The 21,079-nt window shown below is 38.1% G+C and overlaps 1 protein-coding gene across 3 annotated transcripts in view; it reads left to right on the top strand.

Moving 5' to 3' along the window:
• The window catches only part of VPS13B (vacuolar protein sorting 13 homolog B), a 472,964-nt gene that overhangs the window by 427,908 nt on the left and 23,977 nt on the right, over nt 1-21,079 (top strand). For 2 of the 3 annotated variants that reach the window (XM_089517705.1, XM_089517703.1), the window contains exons 49-54: nt 435-636; nt 2,245-2,433; nt 4,432-4,578; nt 5,577-5,863; nt 9,931-10,058; nt 10,383-10,582. In XM_089517705.1, coding sequence (XP_089373831.1) covers nt 435-636; nt 2,245-2,433; nt 4,432-4,578; nt 5,577-5,863; nt 9,931-10,058; nt 10,383-10,582 — 1,153 coding nt within the window. The remainder of the gene's footprint in view (nt 1-434; nt 637-2,244; nt 2,434-4,431; nt 4,579-5,576; nt 5,864-9,930; nt 10,059-10,382; nt 10,583-21,079) is intronic. The other variant, XM_089517704.1, reaches the window with a different exon arrangement.

Genomic DNA, 21,079 nt, shown 5'->3' on the forward strand with positions numbered 1-21,079 from the left:
CATGGTGTATTTACATGTGCTTTTGTTCCACTATTTCAATGCAGAGTATTTTTTTAACATGCCAACATATAGTAGGTAATGAAAATATTAAAAATAGAAGTCATATTTGCAAGGAAGCATATTTGCTATCATTTTTTGTAGGAGTAAGAAACAAGGAGGTAGACTTGATGCCAGATGGTGTTCTTCTATCACTTTTGATTCAATTATTTTAAAATATGCTTTGCTTTTTGATTCTTGAATAAAGGTCTGTTTCAATCCCCCCCTAAATCAGGGGCAGATTTGCCCTAGCAGATTATCTTTGTATTTCAGAATCATATCTGTTATCGGGAGGCACTGCAACATAACAAAAGCTTTATGAATGGCTAGAACTGCAAATCTTACCAGTGAATTAACAGTTTTCTTTTATCTCTCCTTTGATATCTTGCTCGAAACAGCAGTGAACAGCTCACTCAGTGGGATAGCCCGATGCGAGTGAAATTGTCAGTGTGGAAGCCATGTGTGAAAACGCTGCTGATAGAACTTCTGCCATGGGCTCTGCTGATCAATCATTCCAAGTGGGATCTTTGGCTGTTTGAAGGCGAGAAGATCGTGCTGCAGATACCTGCTGGGAAAACCATGATACCTCCAAATTTTCAGGCAAGATTACTGTTGAAGTTCATATACTCATTTTGTTTGAAGTTACTTTAATTTCATGTTGAGTGGACAGAGCCTGATCAAAGGACATAAGGCCTGTACTGGGCTATGATGAGGGGAACTAACTTTCAGGGTGTTCAAAGTTAGACACAGTGGCAGGCGTCTTCTCCCCCCCCCCCCCAACGATTTCCACCTAAAATCTTGCTCCAGTTACTCAGTTGGTTCTAATGCAGGGCAAACAATGAATTTTCCATGTACCTCCTAGTCAAAATGGGTCTGCTGTGGAATGTGAGAATAACTATTCTGAAAATAATGTTCTGAGCAGTGAAGAATTTTAAAGGGAAGTTCCATGAAAGAACAGAAATAATCTCCTTATCACATTGGCTATGCTAAGGTCTGTTAATTCAGTTTACCCATCTCCCACAAGCTAAGCTCTGTTAATTAAACTTGCCCATCCCCATGATTTGAAATATTGCTATCTGTCCTTCGAGAGATTTAACCTTTTGTTTCTGGATCCATCCTTTTTCTTTTTTTTCTCTTTCTTTCTTTCTTTCTTTCTTTCTTTCTTTTTTTGGGGGGTGCTATGTTGGGTGTACAAGAAATGAAAGGAATTTTAGTCCTAGTACATACATATGAACATTGATCAGAACGAAGATTGCAGTCAAGAAATACAAAGAAGACTCGGAATGGGAAGGGTAACTATGAAAGATCTAGACAAGATCCTAAAAAGTAAAGCTATACAACTGAGCACTCAAGTTAGAATCATCCAATCCATTGTATTCCTTATCACCATGTACAGATATAAGAGCTGGGGAGTGAAGAAAGTAGACAGGAAGAAAATAAATTCATTTGAGATGTGGTACTGGAGAAGAGTGCTGAGGATACTGTGGATGGCCAAAACGACAATCAAATGAGTCCTTGGAATAGATCAAACTTGAACTCTCCCTGGAAGCCAAGATGATCAAATTGATGCTGTTGTACTTTGGATACATCATGAGAAGGGATGACTCATTAGAAAAGACAATAATGCTAGGAAAGGTAGACAGTAGTAGAAGAGGAGGAAAGGCACACGCCAGATGGATAGACTCAATCATGAAGGTCACAGTTCTGAATTTACAGGACCTAAGCAGAGCAGTCGAGGATAGTGGGGTTTGGAGATGTCTCATCCAGAAGAGCACTATGAGTCAGGGTCAATGTCAGGGCAGTTAACAACAGCACACCTACATACACGCACTTGGGCAGTGGCATAAGGTTCTCTATCCATTCACACACAACAGTTTCCAATGTCAAATAGGCCCTTCTCATCTGTAACCCTTTACAGGGAGAGCAACATCAGACAGCAGTTGACTGTTCATGAAGTCTACACTTCACCATGGACAGTAAGGGTCCCAACTATTTCTTTATCACAATATTACAGAACCTCCCATGGCAAGTATAGGCTGCGGTGCATTATTTACTTCATCCAAGGACCATAAAATTTCACAAATAGTCATGATTCAGCATGCACATTAGATAATATTGATTGATGTTATACAAAATAAAGAGAATGAAAATAACATAAAATTTAACTATAAGGATGTGCTGAGTGTGATAAAAATGTTTTTGTTGCAGGAGGCTTTCCAAATAGGAATATACTGGGCAAACACTAACACTGTACACAAATCAGTAGCAATCAAGCTGGTCCACAACATGACATCACCAAAATGGAAGGATGGTGACAATGAGGAGGTGGTGACTTTGGATGAAGAAGGATTTGTTGAAGCTGAAATAAGACTTGGAGCTTTTCCAGGACATCAGAAAGTAAGAAATATTTGAGATTAATTCCATTTAAATACTAGAATGAAATCTGTTTGTACATATCCAGTATCAAATTCAGAAATATTTATGTCATTCAAGAATAAGTATATGTAAAAGATTGTCTGATGAAATATACTGTATCCACAAGAAAACAGTCATTTGGGATGATCTGCTAAGTGATGTAAATTCACATAAACACGCTGCTTCCAAACTCCAATATATGTGTCTGTATACATGCCTTCAAGTCACCTGTCAACTTATGGTGACCCCATGAATTTCACAGGGTTTTAGTATGTCAGGTTCTTACCACTGACACAGAGGATTTATTCCAGAAATGGGACTCAGCCCCCACATAGATATGGTAAGAGTCACTATTGTTGCTGTGCCTAGGTGTGCCACAGAAATCACTTCAAATTGCAGTACAGTACTTTAACAGTTTCATTGCAACAAGATTTAGCAAGGGTAGTGATCTCACCCCTCTGAGCAGATTTTCTGGGGGATGCAGGATATCAGGGAAATTGACAAAATATAATTCCTGCTTTATCCATCATCAGAATTCCTCTTCTGCATTGAAAACTTCTGGAGAGAGAATGAGTCAATCTATCCAGGATTTATAATAAGTTATTTTCCTAACAGACAAGGAGTCAAAGAGTTGTTGTCAAGGAGACACTTCTTCCCAATCTATCTGGCATCATAGGTTATTTTGTGTGGCCATGCATGGTGCAGCTGCAATTTAGCCTCATGCTCCAGAAGCAGTAGTGTGGCTGTAGCATATGAAGGGGGTACATCAAAGTCACTAGTGTCAGTAACATGTTTAGAAGGATTATTCCACTGGTGACCCCTACCTATGCTACTGCCAGGAGATCTGAATTCCCCTGCTTCTAGGCAGAGATCAGATCTTTCATGTCCTCTGCATTGTTGATAGGCACACAAAATAATGCATGGAGCCATATCAAGAAGGAAAAGTATCCTTCATTCATACCCCAGTGGTAGCACAAGATCCTCAGCCCTGTGCTCTCTTCTGAATCTTATCAACTGCAAAAACACACTGTGCAGGAAAGAGTGAAAGAGGAAAGAGAATGATTGTCTTTCTCTGGGATTGCCAGGGGCAGATAGACCCTATATAACTGAGGAGATCAGTATAACTCAAACCTCTGTATAACTCTGTATGGTATACTAGGGATAGTAAGAGACAGTCTCCTTGAGACTTTGAAGAGACATTGGCACTGCGAACTGAACCAGAATTACATAATTATAAAAGTCAGTACAAAATGTGGTGAGGAAACTAGTGCTTTCTCAGTGTCAGTTATCTCCTGCAGCCATGATGCAAAAGGAGTGCTGGAGTTTATCATATCTGCAGCAGAACAACTGGATCCATACTGGCTACATGTTTCTTGATGCATGTATACTCCTTGGCCGCAGATGAAGTAGTCAAGTGGTTGCTCCCAATAAAATCCTGTTGATATAAGGTCATGAAGGCTGAAAGCTGGCAGCAATCATTTTAATTATATCTTTTTCTCATCTACCTGTTTTAGGAAATAATTTTTGTGCCTTATTAAAGCCTATACTGCCAACTCCCCCAATACCTAGTTCTTGCTACACTTATTTTCTGCTGCACAAAATAGTTTCAGTTACAAATAAGAATAATGCCTACCATATTTCTATCCATGGGAACCTGAACCAGTGTAAATCATTTTCCTACTTACTTTGAGACAAAAGAGTAGTTATGAAGGAAGATGATGCGCTTCTATTGGTGCAGCTAAGTAGAGGCTGGTCCTGAAGACTAAGCTTCAAGCTATTTTGAAAAAGAAAGAGCTGTCGGATGAATAGGCTTTATTAAAAGGTAGTTGCAAGCAGAGGTTTTTTCCCCTCTAAAGTACTTAAACTAATGCACATGCATTCTTGCTATGTTATTTCCAGGGAGGGGGGAGGATTTATATGCTTGCTATGTTGGAAAAAATATGTTTGTTTATAATATTCTATTACTGCTTTATCTTGCAGTTGTGTCAGTTCTGCATTTCTTCCATTGTTCAGCGTGGTATTCAGATCCTGCAGATTGAGGACAAGAGTATCATTGTCAATAATACTCCATATCAAATCTATTATAAACCACAGCTATCAGTTATGAAGTCCCAGCTAACAGAGGAGGTAAAATATTAACAGTGTTTTTGTTTAATTTCTACAATGGGTAGAAAGTCATATTTATATAAAGTCTAAACTTCTCATTGAAAGAAAAACAATGGATCAGGAGTTAATAAAAGTCACCCACTTTAGGTTATTTTAATTGAAAACATAGATGTCACAGTACAGTCAACTCTGGTAATTAACGTATGATCTCTGCATAGTAGAAGATCTCAATACTTTATGGAATTAGTTCTGCCTGGTCCCCATCTGTTCAGAAGCTGAAGGCTGCTGCTGAAACAGAGGCAGCATAATATATAATAGCTGTTGAAACAGTTCTAAGAATTTTTACCAAGTTCTCACATAGAAGAGGTACATCTGCTTGCAGGCTGAAATTGTTTACAGCACCTCAACTTAAAATCTGTAGGGTTGCCATCTATTCCTTCATTCTAGCAACAACAACAACTAAAAAAAACCCTTTAGGTAAGTATGCACAGATACACTATAATTTTAATGTAAAACTGCAGCTTTATACATTTCCCTCAAAGGAATGTAAAGTTTGTACCTGAATATATTTTAAATCTATTTTTAATTTTTATTGAAGAAAGCTGCATCCGCACTGCAGAAACAATCCTGTTTGACACCACTTTATCTGCCATGGCTTAGTGCTATAGTATCCTGTAATTTGTTGTGGCACCAGAGCTCTAATATCCTACAAAACTACAAATCCCAGAATTCCATTACACTGAGCCATAAGCAGTTAAAGTAGTGGAAAACTGGATGTTTTTCAGCTGTGCAGAGGCAGCTGATGAGATATCCATGGGTATCTCTCTGTTCTCCTTTGATCTGGCATATTAAGTAGCTGTGGCTATGATGTAGTTTTAGAAGATTTTAAATATGATTAACATACTCTGAATTATGCCTACTTCTCAATGAATTCTTCAGGAATTTAACCTTATGATTAGAATACATTAAGAAGTTCAGGCAAATGACAGCTTGTACTCTCTTCCTTATTTTCTTTCCAGTTCTTACACGTTCCAGACAGTAGTACATTCAGCATCTGCTCAGCCATGGAGTCAGATACTGCCAAAGCAAGTTCCATTCTTTTCTGGGACTTGATGCATGACATTAGCCAGTCTGTTTCTGATGTGCTCCCACTTCAAAAGTACATGTTGCTAAGCTTCAAACCTGGCACAAATGATCCTACCACCGTTCCATGCTGGAGCCCACCAGCTATCATTAAGCAGGAATTCCCAAGGCAGAGCATAGCCATACCTATCTGTGTTAGAGATGAACATGGATTCTCCACCAGGTATGTAGAATGTGTGTTAATGTTTGATGTTCTAGGCTCTTTAATAAAAGTATGGATGTTCTACCTGCGTGCAACAAATCCAGTTGTTCTGATTGCATCGCCTCTTCATGAGGTGCACATGATTTATTTTTTTCTATTATTATTGTTACTATTGTTGTGTGCCTTCAAGTAGTTTCCAACTTACAGTGATCCTAAGGCAAACCTATCATGGGTTTCTCTGGGGCTGAGAATGTGTATGACTCACAATTATATTTATTTATATTCCACTTTTTACCCAGTTCAAGATTCAAAGTGGCTTACAACATTTAAAAACATCTTAGATAAACAGACATAACATACAAACATTTTTAAAAAGGTATGGAATTAGTTAAAACCAGTTAAAAACATAAAGAGTTAGCCAAACAAGATTTATAATTTTTTGTGGGTTCTTCTAGAACATGGCCACATAACCTGAAAAACACACAAAAAACTATGGATGCCAGCCATGAAAGCCTTCAGTGTCACAAACAAGATTTGTTCAGAAGGGGCTTTCCATTGCCTCTGACTGATTCAAATCCACACTCAGCCACAGAAATCCACTGGATGACCTTGGACAAATCACAATTTCTCTACCTCAAAGGAAGGCAAGAACAAACCATCTCTGAACAAATCATGCTGAGAAAACCCCATGATATGACCCCTTAGGGTTGCCATAAGTTGGAAATAACTTAAAGGCACACTAAACAAACCTGTAGTCCTCCAGATGCTCGACATCAGGTTTCAGTCTTCCTCACCATTTCAGTCTTCCTCACCATTGGTTATGCTAGCTACAGCTGCTGTGAGTTGAAGTCCAACATCTGGATGGCCAGGTAATTTCAATCCCATATATTTTTCATCCATATATTCACTGTAACCGCCTACAAGACAGTGAATGTAAATCATGTAAGCCAGAAGGCACAAGGGAGAGATTAGCCCATCATTCCTGAGAAACAACAGTTTTTCCTCCTGTATTCCCCAAGAGACAGATGTTACAGTTTTTTTAAATATTGTAAGCCTTGGGAGAAGGGTGGGATATAGTAGTAGCAGTAGATCACAAGTTGAACATGAGTCAACTGTGGAGTTTATCACACGGGAGGAATTTCTCTTAATTTCGAATGAAAAGAAAGTGGGGCCAGAACGCATTCACGTGAATTCGCTAGTTCAGCAAATTTACGTGAATTCGAATTGCATTCGAACTGACTTCCCATTGCCCAAAATTGTGTGTGGTAGTCTATCACGCAATAACGTTAAATCCCATGATTGCATTTGGATTGCCATTGGATTATACTTCCAATTTCCCTTGTCTGATAACGTCCATTGTGATGCGGGAGCTAAAAAGGCCAATGCAATTTTAGGCTGCATCAATAAAAGTATAGTGTCTAGATCAAGGGAAGTAATAGTGCCACTCTATTCTGCTCTGGTCAGGCCCCACCTGGAATATTGTGTCCAGTTCTGGGCACCACAAGTCAAAAAGGACATTGAGAAACTGGAGCGTGTCCAAAGGAGGGCGACTAAAATGATGAAGGGTCTGGAAACCATGTCCTATGAGGAACGGCTTAGGGAGCTGGGAATGTTTAGCCTGGAGAAAAGAAGGTTAAGAGGTGATATGATAGCTTTGTTTAAATATTTGAAGGGATGTCATATTGAGGAGGGAGCAAGCTTGTTTTCCGCTGCTCCAGAGAACAGAATCCGGAACAATGGATGCAAACTACAGGAAAAGAGATTCCACCTTAACATTAGGAGGAACTTCCTGACAGTAAGGGCTGTTCAACAGTGGAACAAACTCCCTCGGAGTGTAGTGGAGTCTCCTTATTTGGAGGTCTTTAAGCAGAGGCTGGATGGCCATCTGTCGGGGATGCTTTGATTGAGATTTCCTGCATGGCAGGGGGTTGGACTGGAAGGCCCTTGTGGTCTCTTCCAACTCTACGATTCTACGATTCTATGATTTTAGTAATAAATAATAATATCCTCTATGCTCCTCTGCAATTTTAAAATAAGTGGGTTTTGACTGCTCTTTCAGTATGCCATGTACAAACGACAGCAGCAATTGGAGATCTTACTGATGGCTCTCCCTTTGGTAATTCAATCCAGACAGAACCTGAGCATCTAGAACAAACACTATTATGGCTTTTGGTTTGAGCCAACTGCAATTGGCCTAGAAGATAATTAGTTACAAATTCAGCACTAGATAAGGGAATGGTTCATGCTCTGTCTTACAAAAGAAATTATACTAACTAAAATTTCTTCATCTTTAATGTGCGACAGGATTCTTTGTTGTTCATGAGATTTTTATAACCAAATTCCACATTGCACAAACACACAAAAAATCTGTTTTCAGACATGAAGGAATGTCATTCTTAATGTTTGCATTTGTTTCATATTAAAAAAGCACATCTTCCACAATTATGCTTTTCATTCTTTATGTGGCAGGTATAAAATGATAAGAAAATTTATTTTGTTCTCCATCCAAATAGCTTGAGATTTTCATAAACTCAGTTACTTTGTGAACAATTATATTTTCATAATCTGTTTTTCTGCATGTCTGTCCAATTCAACTGTTAGCGAAACCTCTAACTTGTTAATTATCTAAAATGTGAAAAAGAGAGGACATAAAAAGAATGGGAGAAAAATGTAAGTCGGGAAGCTCAATGATCTTGGGAATAGAAGGGAAAACTTTCCAAGTTTGAAAGTTTGCCTTATAAGCAAGATTGCATTTCTCTCTTTGAAAATGAGCCACTTTATGCAGTAAAAATTCCATTGTTGAGTAGAGAACTTGCTTTCCATTTCCTGGCCCCAAAATTAATTTTGTTCTTACTGCTGAATGCAGATATAAATAAGGAGCTATATAAAGCTCTCTCAGCTCTGAACCAACCATATGGTATTGCCCTTGTTGTGAGCTGTGTGGGAGATGCTTTAAAGACAACCTGTTTCAAACTCTGAGTATTGAAGGAGGGAATGCTTTATATCATTTCAATCACTCAGCAGTGACACTTCTGGATGATTTATGAACAATGTGGCTGGGCTCAAAGAGATTCCTGTATAGGTCTTGAAGAAAAAGATGTTGATGCAATACTGTGATCCTAACAGTTAAACAAGAGAAGGGGAAAGTAGTAAAATTTTGAGAAAATATTCCTTCCTCCAAACTGATATATTTTATCATATTATTTTATTATCTTTATATATTCTAGACAAATCACTTTAATGCACTCAGTATAAACAGGAAAGTAAAAATTCTCTGCAAACAGAAATATACTCACATCTGTGGGAGTGTTGATTGAAGATAATCCTGTTAGAGGGTGTGCTGCTTGATATGCAGTTTCTGTCTGTCACTTTTTTGGGCTCATTGGTGGACTGTTGCTATTCTACTTTTTTTTTTTTTCTTTTTTTTTTTTTTGTGCCAGCAATGTGCTAGGTGCTGTATAATTCTATTGAGCATGCAAGTTAATTTCCTATGTAAATTTTTATCTTTCACTGCATATAGTGCTATTTTATACAGTACATACTTAATGAGAGTAGTTCATTTACAATATTGTCCCTTCAAAGCTTCATCCCAGGTTTAACATTTCCATACTGATTCTATCCATGTTATACACTGTCTTTATGCCAAATGCTTTCTAGAGATAATCTAATACTGTGTATGTTAAATAGTTTCATGGCCCTCATTTATTCATTCCTACACACACTTTAATCCTGCAAACTTTTTTCAGCAATAAATAGCTAAAACTCATCCTGCACAGATCTATGAAAGCTGAGGCAACCACTTAATATATACATTCTTGTGCATTTGTGCACATGGTTATTTTTCTCATATGATGTCTGATCGCTTGCTTCTCTTCCTTTCCTTTGTAAAATTATCAATGGTGGACACACTGTCACATTTTTAAAGGTGGCAGTTATTCATGAGATCCTATTTGAGAGAGAGAGAGAGAGAGACTGAAAAATTTCCCAAAGTTATTATTTTAAAACATTATTAGGTTGGTATGGAGTTTGTAATAGCAAATGAAACCTGTGTAAAGATGCATATAATATTACAATCTTGTTCACTTTAGAGCTATAGCACTGACTTATCAGGAACATCTTGGAGTGACATACTTAACTTTGTCAGAAGATCCTAGTCCTCGCATAATTATCCACAACAGGTGTCCTGTCTCAATGCTTATCAAAGAAAACTTCAAAGGTATGACATTTATACTGCTACAGAATAATGTTTTAAGTCTATGAATAAAACAGTTTGCTTTCTCCTCTTATACTCTTTGTTTCAGTAAATTTATTGATAATTTTCAAAATTAAGCAGAAGGTACATTTGTGTGGATGAAGCCAAGAAAAGAAGCTCTGTAGAATAGAGAAAAAGAGCTCTGTAATAATTATGTGTGCTGATAATATATCAGGCAAACTCCATTAGAGGCTCGTGTGCATGTGTGTGTAAAGATAACATGGAACTGTGCCATAAGTACAAACATCTTCCTTTAAAGAGACTATTTGACCTTTTATTATATTCCAGACACACCAAAGTTTGATGTTTACTGCAAGCATGTTCCAGCTGAAAGCTCAGTACACCATGAGCTTTATCATCAAGTTTCCAGCTATCCAGATTGCAAAACCAAAGATTTGGTGCCCAGCATTGTTTTGAAAGTTCTCTCCTCAGAAGAATTAACAAATGAATGGAGTGATTTTGTGGACATTAATAACCAAGGCACCCAAGTTAGTATTTTGTTTTTAATTTTAAATTTGTAGAATAAAATACTAAGATATTGGAAGACTTCTGTATAACTACCTTAGATATAACCTTCATTTCAGTAGCATGAGCTCTAACAAAAGGAGACACTGATATATACTGTATTTGACATCCACATCTTAAACATGGAGCTTAATTAAATGTGTTTTAGAATTAGGATTCAAAGGCAAGTCATAATGAATTCACTGAGAAATTTTCCTTTGCAACACCTATTGAAAGTATCAGAAAGTGCACACACAGTGTGTTTGGGGAACTTCCTCTTCATTTCAGTGGTGATTTGTGTAGAAAAAAGAAGAAGAATTCTCATTTGCCCATTCCATGTGGTCTTATTTCTAGACAGGAGCACAATTTTTACTCTTAATTCTTGAACCAGAGAGATTCTTGTCCAATTGGTTTTCCTCCTTTTGTAAGAAGTCCGTAAATTATCTTTCTCTTTATTGTTATGCCAACTGCCCAAAAAATATTTTGCCATCTATGAATGAATGAATGAGATTTTATTTATATACTGCCATTCCTTCGATCACAGCGGTTTACAAGATAATAATGAAATACAATACAGCACAAAACAGAATTAGAATAAAAATTAAACCACGAAAATCCCCCATATTAAACCGTATAATAGAGTACATCATTAAAAATCCATCATTCATACCTAATAATTAAAACCAGTTAAAATCAATAAACAATCTAATAAAACAACACGCAATACACAGGAGAAGATGACAGTCAGGACATGTGGGGGAAGGCTTGGCAGAATAAGTGAGTCTTGAGGTTTTTCTTAAATGACTCCAGGGAGGGGGCCGAGCGGAGCTCATCAGGGAAAGAGTTCCAAGACTGCGGGGCCACCGCAGAGAAAGCCCTTTGCGCAGTCCCTACGTATCTCGTCTTTGGAACTCTCAAAAGTTTTTTCCCACCTGACCTGAGAGTGCGGGGCGGATTGTATGGGGAGAGGCGGTCCTCCAAGTACTCTAAAAGGTCATTAGCACAATTGCAAGTGGCACAGATTTCTTGTTTTAAATAAAATTGGGAATTCATATCATCCTTGGGCCAATTCATCATCTCAGGCCAGTTGTGTCTTTGTAATGAAGAGAAATATGCTTCTTAGTATAAAACAAATTGTATGTTTTGCATATCTTCAGTATTAGTGAAGAGTTTTATTTCCCCCCGCATAAGGGGAATTCTGCTTATGCTTATGCCCCATTGGAAACAATGGGTTATGTGCTCGCAATTGCCGCATGGCTTCATCATAAGCTTGAAGCCATGTATGGTGCACCCGTGCATGGCACGGGCACACTGTAATCTACACACTGTAATATTTTCGCAATTCACAAATATACATGCATTTTCCATTACAGTGGAAGATTTGCTGTGTATCTGGGAACAAATAATCACTACAAATTGATGCTACCTTTGAATAATTAAAATGCATAAACTCTTTCATACCTATTAATTAGCTTTAGTCACAGAGTAACAACATCAGGCAGCAGATGATGGAGTAAGATTGTTTTCTGTCAGCATCAACATAGCTACCCAAAGTAGGAATGCCAGGGTAGATGGGGAAAAGTGTCATTTTGACCCTTTATTTCAAGGGCAAAAGTGTTTAAGGTACATAATGGATCTTTACAAAATGGATTGTGTTAATTCTAAATAATTTGAAATAATTTGTTACTGTTTATGGCATATTGGAATGGTAGAGCAGTCTGACAGGGACAGTCCCACAGTATAGATGGCTGGGGGATTGCACACTGATTTCACAGCCCCACTTTTGATGACCAGTCCTCCTTACTAACACCTAATGTATAGCCCTGCTCCCAGCTAGAGTCTCTGTTTCTCTATTTTTTATTTTATTACTGAATATTTATTAATTTATTTATTTCAAAGATTTATATCCCACCTTTCTTCCACAATGGGATTCATCGTATTATGTGCATGTGCAGAAGATGCAGTGGCCAGGCTGTAGGGAGGAAGCCAAGAAAACATTCAGAGAGCATTGGCAACAGCCACTCTCTCTTTCTCTCTATGATATAAAGGCATAAATTAGAATGTGGTCAAAAGGGAGAGGCTAGAGCTAGCTCAATGGCAAGTCAAATAACCAACTGTCTTCCCATTCCCCTTCTTTTCTTCTCTGGCAAAAGTTTCCCACTATACAAAAGACAGCGGCAACTCATTCTCCCGGAAAAATAGTGTTTGTTTCTGTGGGAGAAAACATGGATAATTGTGGAGGTAGTGCAAGTGTAGGAGACTTGGAAAGCAGCATGGTGGAGAGAAAAATGGGGTGGTGAAAAGTAGCAAGAAGGACTAGAGAGTAGACTGGGAAGTGATAGAGAGGTGGGGCAGAGAGGGAAATACTGTGCGTGGCTGTGTTTTTACAAGGAGGCTGTATACTGTATGTGAATAGTTGGGGCAGCATGTCTGTGAGTGCATATGCATGAATGCATGTGGATGAATGGAAAAAGCTGTATATACATGTGTATGTTTTCATATATGTATGCACATGCATGTGGGTGAACTGTTTGTGCAGCTAGTCATGGCTCTAAAACTTCACAAAATACAAGCTTCTGCACCTGAATATTTTCATGTCTCGGAGGCTCCCAATTAACTATTCATAGTTGTGAAGACACACCCAACTAAAGGTGGTGGCAGGTTTGGGTGTGCAACGCCGGTACCCTGGTGAGATCAAACTCTTTACCCAAAAAGGCTCTGAAGCTGAATGTAAAGTTCAAAAGGGGGGAAATTTAATTTAAAGGACAAAAATAAAGAGTTTTCTCCTCCCCAGCTCTAGACAAAAGATACTTTACAGTTTCAGCAATCTTCAGGGTGTCATCTTTCTGGGTCTGATGTTGGTTTGCTCTCCTCACTCAATGGAGCTGGTGCAGGGTCTTTCAGCTCCTGAACTCCTTTATTTTCTTGCTGATGGTAACTAATTTGGCTAAAACCTGGTAACTGAAATGGCTAACTTGGTAACTAAAATGGCTAAGGTGTAAGAAATGCACTTTCCGGCTGCCTGGGCCTGTTTGCCACCAAAAGACAGCTCTCTGCCTGCTCACAGCAAAGACTGCTCCAAACTAAAAGCTTCCAGCTACAACATGCTGGGAAAGGGCAAACCAAACCTGGAAATAATGCAGGGGAATCCTACAGCTCCTCCCACAACTAATACAAACAACTTTTCTACACTAAAATAATCTATGGCCTGAACCAAAATGAAAGAAAATGCAGGGGAAAGTTTCAATCAGTCCTGGCAGGACATCACAATAGTGTTACATTTCAAGAATATTTATAGTCTTGATCAAAAGCAATGAGTTAGAATAAGGTGGTCATATTAAGACAGAGATGAATGAAGCAGGCTACCCATTCTTACTTTTGAATAGTCCAGTACTTTTTACTTGGTTTTTTTTTTTTTCATTGTACCTTTCTGGAGTTTCTTTAGTATTTTGGCTTAATCTCATTATTGTCCTTTCTGGATTTTTTTTTCATTTGAGCCATTAAGAAGCATATCTAATGTTAAATTATGTTTTGGGGAGGAAAGGAAAAAATGAGCTCTTGTCAATCCCCTTCTTCTAATGTTTGACTCATACCCTCTAGTATTTCTATACCTAATTTTTTAATATGAAAAGACCTCAGCTGCTTCTAGACCAAAGCCCTTGAGAAAATGAGTGAAAACTATGAAGAATCGAACTGTCCTGAGGTATCATTTATACTTTCCATTTGACTTTAGTGGTTATTATGCTTTTTCTAGGCTTATGATTATTTGCCATTTATGGCCACCCTATGATGAGAGACCTCCATGAGCTCAGGCATCTCATGCTCTGTTTGTATCTTGAAAATTCAGACTTGCATTATGGAATCACTCCATCTTTTATGGGGTCCTCCTCTTTTCCTGCTGCCTTTCACTTTATGAGGATTATCATCTTTTACAGTGAGTCGTGTCATCCCATTATATCTTCAAAATATAATGGTTTCAGTTTAATCATTTTGGCTTCTAATCAGAGTTCAGACTTAATTTCTTCTTGTTCTTGTTGTTTGCTTTCAAATCATTTCCAGCTTATTGAAACCCTAAGACTATCATGGGGTTTTCTTGTCAAGATATAGAATCATAGAATTGGAAGAGACCACAAGGGCTATCCAGTCCAACCCCCTGCCATGCAGGAACTCCTAATCTAAGCATCTCCGACAGATGGCTATCCAGCCTGTTTAAAGACCTCCAGGGAAGGAGACTCCACTACACTCCGAGGGAGTTTGTTCCACTGTTGAACAGCCCTTACTGTCAGGAAGTTCCTCCTAATGTTGATGTGGAATCTCTCTTCCTGGAGCTTGCATCCATTGTTCCGGGTCCTGTTCTCTGGAGCAGCAGAAAACAAGCTTGCTCCCTCCTCAATATGACATCCCTTTAAGTATTTAAACAGGGCTATCACATCACCTCTTAACCTTCTCTTCTCCAGGCTGAACATCCCCAGCTCCCTAAGTCGTTCCTCATAGGAAATGGTTTCCAGACCCTTCACCATTTTAGTCGCCCTCCTTTGGACACGCTCCAGTTTCTCCACATCCTTTTTTACTTGTGGTGCCCAGAACTGGACACAATATTCCAGGTGAGACCTGACCAGAGCAGAATAGAGTGGCACTATTACTTCCCTTGATCTAGACACTATAGTTCTATTGATGCAGCCTAAAATCACATTGGCCTTGTTAGCTGCCGCATCGCACTGTTGACTCATGTTCAGTTGAGGGGTTTTTGTTTTTGTCTTCTGCTCAAGCTAATAGAATGTGACTTCCCAGAGTCACCCAATGGGTTTCTGTGACCAAGTGGGGATTCCAGTCCTGGTCTCCAGAGTCATAATCTTGACACTCAAACCACTACACCATGTTGGCTCTCAATTGCTCTGGGAGCCATTTATTTATCCTTTTGGCACTCCACCATAACCACAGAACTCTCCTTCAGCACCACATTTCAGACGAGTTTATTTTCTTCCTCACCTTTCTTCAATGTCCAGATTTCACAACCTTACATAGAAAACGGGAATATGTTGGCATGAATTATTTTGACACTTGATATTTAATGATATATCTTTAGATTTGAGGATCTTATCTAGTTCCTTCATAGGTGCCCTTCCCAGTTCTTCTGTTTTGACTACAGTCTTCATTCTGACTGATGACTCAGGTCCAAAACACACTGCAGAAATAATCCAGTTTGAGACCATTTTAACTGCCCTGGCTCAGTGCAAGGGAATTCTTGGAACTGTTCTTTTGTGAGACATTTAGCCTTCTCTGTCAGAGAGTTCTGATGCCACAGTAAACTACACTTCCCAGGATTCCCTAGCACTGAGCCAGAACGGTTAAAGCAGTCTCAAACTAGATCATTTCTGCAGTATATTTTGGACCTCAATCAAGGTACAGAAAATCTTTTAATTACTTCCATGTTTTCATCACAGCACTCTAAAATTATGTAAATCATCTGTGGTCAGTGTTTTTGTTTTCTTGATATTCATCTGTAACCCTGCTTTTGAACTTATTTCCTTAACTTTCAGCAGTAGTGATCATAAGTCGATTGGAATTTTTTGCTAGTAGCATGGTATTATGTATGGATCTCAATTTTTTAATCTGTTCTCACTTCCTTCCTCCAAATCTAATCCTTCTTTCTGTATGGTACATTCTGTGTATAAATTAAAGAGATAGAGGGATAGAATTCAGTCTTGTCTGATCCCCTTGCCAATTGGAAACCATTCTGTTCTTCCATATTCTGTCCTTACAGTGACACTCATCCAGTGTGTAGGGTATGCATCAGAACCATCTCATGTTATGGCACAGCCATTTTTGTTAGAGCAATTTTGCTAAATCTATAATGCATAGGGTTAACAATAACTACATAACTGGTGTATGGAGAAAGCTGTTGATGCATTCCATTCAGTATGTTTAGCAGACCTGTCAGATAAAAGTCTCCCCCCCCCCCATAAGATAGTTGCATTCTTTGGCAGATGACTTGGATGATTAACACTGAATATCAGCATAGATCCTAGTTAATTAATCTTAATATTTGCAATATATCCAAGTTAATTTAACTAAAATATATGTGAGTGACTGAATATGATGTGCTTGTGTGTGAGAGGGAGATTACAGCATTTAATTCTTAGAGATTACTTAAGTATACTTAAACTTTTCAGAGGAGAAAAAGAGTAGAGGGCTAGATTAGTGGTTCTCAAACTATGGGGCGAACCCCTGGGGGGACATGAGAGTTGCTCAAGGGCGCACAAGGCTTGGAGGGCCTGTTCCCCTCTCCTCCTCTTTTTCCAAAACTTCTTATGTATAAAATTTACACATACATTGAGTTAAATATTGAATTTACTTAAAGCTATTCTAATTTGAACAACGTTCTTTCTTTATAAAATGTTAAAACATAAATATACATGAATGTGCCAATGAAAGTATGCACACTAAATAAACAAAATATTTTTATTAATATACTATCTCAAGTGGAGGTGTGTGATATTCACATATAGATGTAAAGTGTAGTTCAAGTGAAAAAGTTGGAGTCCCACTGTGCTTGACGTAGTTGGTTTCTCTGGGGAGTCTGTGCTTCATACCCCCAGTTCCAGTAGTGCCACTATAATATGACACTGTATTGTTATTATTTGGCAACATATGTGTTTGATAGGGTGCTTGGTGCTTGACAGAGTAATTTGGGAAGTTCCTGAACTACAGAACTTCTAATATACATATTGGTAGCAGAAAGACAAAAAGATAGTAAGCAAACAGAGAAGTAAGGTTAACAGACAAGGTAGTTTAGATGGCAAATACAACATTAACAGAAGATATTAATATGTAAATGATTATATATGATTATAAATGATATAACTTTCATGCCTAAAAGAAAAACAAAACGAAATAAGCAGAAGTTGTATAGGAGCCAAATTAAATGCAACTCTGATCTTGGCCACCATAAAGCCATCAAAAACCAAAAGTTTCTCTTTCCATAATGCCAAGAAAAGTTTTCCCTCCTCCTCTAAGACAACAGGAAATGGCACATGATGTGACTCCATACCTTTCCCTTATTAAATGGGGAAAGTAATATTGACTTTTTCATTAAAGACCTGTGCAGTGTATTGACTACAAGCTTATCTGCCAAAAAGAATGTGGTCCTTTAAAAAACTGAATGTTGGAATGGAATAAATTATGCAAAGAAAGCAAATAATAATTTATCAGAACTTGTTTGTTTCCTTCGCACCAGAATTTGATTGCTGTAAATGTTGTTCTACAGCACACAGTGTTGATCTCACAGGATCATGAACCACTTACTCTTTCAGTCCAGCTGTGAATTTAAGCTAAGTGCTCTTTCTTCCACTTGTAAGAAAGCTCTATAAGTATTTACTGAAATTCACATCTGCCATCCGCTATCAGAGCCAGTTTTGGCTCAGATTCCAAAACGATTTGATTGAAGTTTTCAGAAACATGCAGGAGTTGCGAAGGCAAAAAGCATTTTCCACCATATGAGATTAAAAGGATACTTGGTGAAAGGGAATGTCTGTTAATGTAAAGGAACTAAATAGGAATACTTCCTCTGCTATGTTTATTTGACCTGTGGAATTAATTGCCATCAGGAAATCTTCAAAGAAATAATTTAGCAATATGTTATTTCATGTATCAGAGCAGCGCTATGGCCACTAATAACATTTCTAAGCCAAGATAAGGGTAGTCCGGAAACAAAAAAGAATAATGTATCCAGCTTTTAATAACAGAACTGCCTTTGGAAAAGACTATTTTTCCACACTGTTCAGTTAGTGTATGCCATTGTTATTCTTCTGATTCAAAGCAAATGTGCATGGGTCATAAGTATAGAAAAATGAGCCAGACCAGTGGCATGATGATGCTGTTAGAATAGAGAATGCAGATCTCCTTCTGGACTAGTCCAGGAAGTTTGGCACCAGCTACTTTACTGTTTACCGTGGTTGGGAATCAGACAGCTCTCCAGATAATGTTAGATTGTAAATCCCAGCAACCTTAGCCTGTATGCCAATGATAAAGGATGCTGGGAGTTGCAGTCACACATCATCAGGAGGACCACATAATTCCAACCCCTGATGTTTGCCAACAGTTGGATAGGAATGAGGAACCTCTCAGGGTCAGAGATCTGCTTTGCCATTACTCTCAATCCCCCAGGGCCAATATATCACCATCACGGCCAGTGTTGCACTATACTTCCAAAACTGAGAGGTACAACCCCAAAAATAAACACTTTAAGTTAATGCATTCGGGGAGTGTGCACCTTTTTATGAAGCATGCTCACATGTCTGGCACATTTCCATCTTCACAACAAGGCCCGTGCTCACTGTGAACTTACCTGTCATGTTCATCATATCATTTCCTCTCAAGTACAAGATTTTCCTTTGAAAACAAAACCCAGAATGGGAAATACAGCATAGCTGTAGGGGGACTTCAGCCACCACTCCATCCCTGGCTGCAATCCAGTACAGATTAAAAGCCCTTCCCCTGCAGTTTGCTTCTTTTAAAGGCTCTAATAAAAGCACATGGCTACTTTCTTCCTCATGCAAAATACAAGTGTGGGGCCACAATCTGGATTGGGCTACCTCTTTGGTTTATTTCTGCAAGACAAATCTTGTATTTGAAGACAAATTAGTGTTGCATGTAGTTTTGCCTTTAATGAAAACTGGGACCAATGACTTACTGCCATTTTTGCATTTAGGTTTTGGCATTTCTTTAGAGATCTTCTGTTTGCATAAGTGACCCTGGTTAGCTTGTGTGTTCAACCTGCACTTGTATATAGCTACAAAACATCCCCTCCACATGCTGCTGTTTGATTTCTTGTTCCACAAAAACAAATGTTACAATTTGACTATGGAAAAAGTAAACCAGGCTACAGCTATAACAACATTCCAAGTTGTTAAGTTTATTAACTTAAAACCAAGAGCCATCCTTAAAACGGCATGTCTTACAAACTACTGTGTGTTACATAATGTTCTCGCGATTGATCTGTCAACAGTTGGCCTTTCCATTCAGTAAAGATACCTACTGAGTTTCCTGAGTGTTTTAAGTTTGTTTTTTCTCAGCAAACTCTCTCGCATTTGAGCTTCAAATTAGTTTCATGCAAAGGTTTTCCATGGATGAAATAATATTCTCCAATTCCCTTGAAATAAATACTGGTGCTTATAGCAAGTAATTCTCTCCATTCAACTTTTACTGAAGTTTTCCTTGTGATACAGATTTTTTCTTGTAAGCCATTGATTGGTTTTATTTCACAAAAGTTGTGCTACAAAAAACTGGAAAGTGTTCTTAATTTAATGTTGTCTCTTTGTAATTTCCTGAAAAAACAAGCCTTTTTCTGAGCATTAATCCTGAAAAACCATACTTTTTTTTTTCATTTTAATTTTTGAATTTTAGTCATACATTAATTGTAATTACTAACCATCATGCTCTTTGTCCTTGTTTACAACAAAGTTCACTTATCAGTTACCATATGCATAGTAAAATCAGTATGCAAAGATATCTTTTAGCACTTTTTAGACTGGCTGAGTGAAAGAAGTTGTAGACTTGTAGTCTTGGTCTACTTCCTTAGATAGCAAAAAGAGTTAGAGTTCAAAGTCTGTTCTTCCACAGCATTAGATGAGATAAGTGTGGACAAAGCTTGGGGTATTTGGAAACACATTGCAGTCTTTCTTTCCAAAGCAGCATCAGTTGCCCTAAAAATATTCTAGGATAGATTATTGCTTCATTTATAAATATGGCGCTCCCTAAACTGAAGTGTCTTCTTTCATTTTATATTTGTTTTCTTGAAGAAACTTTACTAAATCACAGAATAGAAAGAAATTCTCAGTATTACATTTTCACAAAAGAAGCTATTAACACAGTTATGGAATTACTGGTGTGTGTAATTTGACAAGAAAGAAGGGAATGCAGAGTCAAGTATGCCAAAAGGTGTGGAGAGAGAGAGAGAAAAACTCAGACAAGTTTGTGTAGAAGTTATTGGCCCAAATGCACTGTCTGTTTTCCTCCAAACATACCTTCTTAGGGCCAACTATTGCTTCTGTTTTTTTACATGCTTCCTTAGTGATCCTGTTTATACAAGATGTTCCTCCAGGACTGTTCCTCTTGACATCTTTTTCAGATTTATCATTCTGTTTGTTTCTTCAGCTGTTTACATCACAGTTTAAAATTCAGCATCTTATGGACAAACAGCTTTATGTTGTTGGGGGGGGGGGGGGGGGGCATCACTGTAATGCCACAGTTGGTGACATTCTGTCAGTGGCCAGACCCATAATTATAGTGCTCCTAATATTGGTAGGTGAAGTTTCATAATAACAATGTTAAAGCTGGAAAAATTGCCAGACTAAGGTTGCCTCCACATCTACAATTATTTCATAGTTTTACTAAGAACTACTTCGTTTCGCTGTGATGAACCTTTTATGTGAAATGATTCCAGTATCAAAAATGGAACCCTAGTCAACTCTTTCCATTTT

Source organism: Sceloporus occidentalis, unplaced genomic scaffold (genome assembly GCF_023333645.1).
Source record: "Sceloporus occidentalis isolate IW3139 unplaced genomic scaffold, rSceOcc1.0.p SCAF_3, whole genome shotgun sequence".
In the NCBI taxonomy this organism is placed as follows: Eukaryota; Metazoa; Chordata; class Lepidosauria; order Squamata; family Phrynosomatidae; genus Sceloporus; species Sceloporus occidentalis.